Source organism: Gossypium arboreum, chromosome 6 (genome assembly GCF_025698485.1).
Source record: "Gossypium arboreum isolate Shixiya-1 chromosome 6, ASM2569848v2, whole genome shotgun sequence".
NCBI classification, from domain to species: Eukaryota; Viridiplantae; Streptophyta; class Magnoliopsida; order Malvales; family Malvaceae; genus Gossypium; species Gossypium arboreum.
The window spans coordinates 11,042,842-11,047,028 of NC_069075.1; the positions used below are offsets into that span (position 1 = coordinate 11,042,842).

General features: G+C 36.0%; 1 protein-coding gene across 1 annotated transcript; it reads left to right on the top strand.

The window, feature by feature from the left end:
• On the top strand, window positions 1–3,516 carry LOC108457672 (putative protein FAR1-RELATED SEQUENCE 10). Its single transcript, XM_017756735.2, has 4 exons — window positions 1–315; window positions 537–1,642; window positions 1,730–2,173; window positions 2,269–3,516. The coding sequence occupies exons 2-4, from the start codon at window positions 623–625 to the stop codon at window positions 2,884–2,886; spliced, it is 2,082 nt and encodes a 693-aa protein (XP_017612224.1). The 5' UTR covers window positions 1–315; window positions 537–622; the 3' UTR covers window positions 2,887–3,516.
• Window positions 3,517–4,187: the final 671 nt, after the last annotated feature.

Consider the following 4,187-nt stretch of genomic DNA (forward strand, 5'->3'; position numbering starts at 1 on the left):
ATTTAAAAATATACTTTGATATAAAATATTGTAATTATAACCCTTTTCTGGGTCTGAAGACATCTTTATAGCATTGACAACACGGTCGAACCATGTTGGCCCAAGAACAATGTCCATGTCGGCTTAATGGTGGATTTTTTTTTCCGGTAATCTGCGAGGACTTTTTCATAATACGAGGGAAAAGGAAAAGAAAAAAGGTAGACCGCGAGCTGGGGATGCAGAAGAACAAGGACAAGCACAAGCACAACAAGGCTTAAAGCACTTTACGATTGTTTTCGTGTCCGTTGATCTTTACTGCTTTAGCCATTTTTTTATGTAAGTTTCTTTTTGTTTAAGTACTGGTCTTTAACATTTTATTATTTCTACTTTCTCTTGTTTTTTTTTTCCCCTTACTTTCACTCTTAAATTTTTCCAGCTAGTAAGCTATATATATCTTAGCTCCAATGGGTAGCTTCTTAATTTAGTTGTTTTTTGTGTTCTTTTTCTTGAAAATGGAATCCGTTTTAATTCTTGTTTATAATTATTGTTTCTTGAAGGGTTTATGCTGTCAGGTTTTGGGCGAGTCTAGGATTGCAGTGACATTGATTGTACTTGCATATATATTTCAAATTGATTATATAAAATGGCATCCGTTGCATCGAAAAACATGTGGCTAAGAAGGCAGCAATGCCCATGTGGTGACTGGAAATGTTATGTAACATATGAAGGAGATGCTGAAGAGACATCGATAGTATCCCAGATTGTAAAAACTGAATCACATCAGTCCCAAGACATGGTTGCTCCTTATGTTGGAATGGTGTTTAAGACCGACGATGATGCTTTCGAGTATTATGGAAATTTTGCTAGGAAAAATGGGTTTTCCATTAGGAAAGAGAGGTCCAGACTGAGCCCCCAATTGGGGATTTATAAGCGTGATTTTGTTTGCTATCGTTCCGGATTTGCACCGGCAAGGAAAAAGCTTTCTGGGGAACACCATAGAGATAGGAAGTCTGTACGGTGTGGGTGTGATGCTAAGATGTACTTGTCCAAGGAAGTAATAGATGGGGTTTCTCAATGGTTTGTTGTACAGTTTAGCAATGTTCATAATCACGAGCTTTTAGAGGATGACCAGGTCCGTCTCTTGCCTGCATATAGGAAGATTAATGAGGCAGATCAAGAGAGAATTTTACTACTTTCAAAAGCTGGGTTTCCTATACATCGTATAGTGAAGGTTTTGGAGTTGGAAAAAGGCATTCAAGGTGGGCAATTGCCTTTTTTGGAGAGAGATGTTAGGAATTTTGTTCAAAACCGGAAGAAAGTGGTTCAAGAAAATGATGCTTTGCTCAATGAGAAAAGAGAAAATGATACAATGGAACTTCTTGAGGCATGTAAAGCAACAAAAGAGGCTGATCAAGATTTTGTTTATGATTTTACAGTAGATCAGAATGATAAGGTTGAGAACATTGCTTGGTCATATGGTGTCGCTGTTAATTCATATGCCTTGTTTGGTGATGTTGTTTATTTTGACACCACTTACAGATCAATCACATATGATATGCTTTTTGGGGCATGGTTTGGAATTGACAACAATGGTCAACCAATTTTCTTTGGTTGCGTTTTATTGCAGGATGAAACACTGCGCTCCTTTGCATGGGCTATACAGGTTTACTGATTTAATCTTTTGTGTATTTTAAGTAGGTTTTGATGTATCTTATTTGTTTACAATTTTTCCTTTGCCCTCTTGGTGCAGACGCTTATCCGCTTCATGAAAGGGAGATGTCCACAGACAATTTTAAGTGATCTTGATCCACGACTTAGAGATGCTATAACAAGTGAATTACCGAGTACCAAACATGTTACATCTATATGGAACATACTTCCAAAGGTATCTAGCTGGTTCTCTCTTCAGCTTGGATCTCAATATGCAGACTTTAAATCAGAATTTGATGCATTGTATCGTCTGGAGAGTACAGAGGGTTTTGAGCTACGATGGAATCAAATGGTTTCCATATTTGGACTTGGCTCAGATAAACATATCACTTTACTCTACTCTCTTCGTACATCTTGGGTGCTGTCATATGTGAGAGTTCATTTTCTTGCTCGAATGGCAACAACAGCCTATTCAAAGTCTGTAGATGCTTTCTTGAAAGGTATCTTCGGTGTTCAATCATGTTTACGTGGATTTTTTGAGCAGGTAATGTTAATTACAAATGCTGTATTGTTATCCCTCAACTTTGTTTTTTCTTTTCTGTTTTTGATATGTTGGTTATTATTATGATTGGTTTTCAGGTTGGTATTGCAGCCAATTTACAAAACGAGCGACATCAAGAGATACAGTGCCAGTATATGCATATGAAAACATGCTTACCCATTGAAGAGCATTCACGGCAAATTCTTACACCCTTTGCATTCAATTCTCTACAACAGGAATTAATAGTAAGCATGCAGTATGCTGCATCTGAAATGGCCAATGGATCATATGTTGTGCGTCATTTCAGAAAGATTGATGGGGAAAGTCTTGTTATATGGATTCCAGAAGATGAACAGATTCACTGTTCATGTAAGGAGTTTGAGTCTTCTGGGATATTGTGCAGACATGCTCTTCGTGTATTTATAGATAAGAACTACTTTCAACTTCCTGAAAAGTACTTTCTAAGTAGATGGCGAAGAGAAAGCTCTTTGATGTTTTATGATGATCATTCTGTTCAAGATAAAGATGATGAATGGTTTCAAGAGTTCCAGTCCTTAACTGAAACTTTATTTGCAGAATCATCAATTACAAAAGAGCGCTCTGATTATATTCGTAGGGAGCTGACAAAGGAACTTACAAGACTTCTCAATGAGATTAGAGATATGCCAGAAAACGATGGAGCACCCATGGATTTTACGCTTACACCAACTGATTAGTTGCTGAGTAGTTAAAGCTGCTCTTCAGAGTAAATAGAACCACCAGATACTACAATAACAAAAGTGATAACCAATTAAAAGTGTGCCATGAAGATGATCATGTTGTAGTTGGCGCTCTTTCAATTTCTACATGCAAGTTGAATGAAAGCTCTTTGAAAATGAGTGATAATCTGAAGTAGATGCTGAAGAACATATTTTTGGATGGCTTTTGACAAGTCATTTTAATTCCCTTCAGGAAATAGACAATGCAATGTAGATCAGAATACAAGGATGTGAACTTTCATATGGTCGCCTGCAATGTGAGATTTCATTAAAGCATTCTTCAACTCTCCTATCATATTGAAAGTAATTAAATTTACTTTGCTGTTGCCTTCTCGTTTGGAGTATTTTCCTGTGAAAGTTTTTGTTTATAGTCTTTCCCTCTTCTCTCTCTCTCTCTGTCTCTTTTTTTTTTTTGGCTTACAGCTCATTTCAACAGCTGTGTTTATTTTATTCCGATGTGTAAGTTTTAAGTTGTACTTTTGTAGCTGATTGTGTCATATTGACAGTTTTCTTTTAAAACCAGACAACATCCTATTCATTTGTAAAATAAATGAGGTGAAAAACTACATGGTAGCACCATTTCTCCCATATTTTGCAGTGTGCCATACAGATCTAGTTTACTTTTTTTTGTAGCAGGAAAGGTCATTTGAGATTCAGCAAGCATCTTGTCAAAGTTTTTGCATACGCTTAATTTTCAGTTTGACTATTTTCTTCTCTTCATTAATCTTTGAATTGCTGAGTGTTCTTTGTCTTCCCCTGATCTTTTAGTTAGCTAATTTACTCTTAACCAATTTGTAGTTTGGATTTTCTCTCAAGCATCACAATTAATTGACACTGGAATTTTACATCTGGTGTGTTTTAGCCTGTTAGAATGTAGCTGCAATTTCATTTACTGATGTTCTGTAAATAAGTTATATTATATTGATGACATAAAAGTGATGGTTTTAAGGATGATAGTTGATTATGTATGCAGACCATTTGAGTCAATTGGATGCTTATTGTGTGACTACTTTGAAAAGAGGCGGCAGTCTTCCATCTGCCATCGAAATCCATGTGTCATGATGCCTTTGTGGGCAATACAAGAAGCCAAAGATGGCAAGAAGACAAATAATTCTGTTTTTCTAATAATATTCCTAATTAGAAAATTTACTTAGCAAGTATTTTATGCAATTAGAACTTAATTTTACTTTCCTTAATTGTAGTTTCTTATTCTACCAGACTAAAATCCCATGTAACCTTCATTTAAGGGGACAATTAGA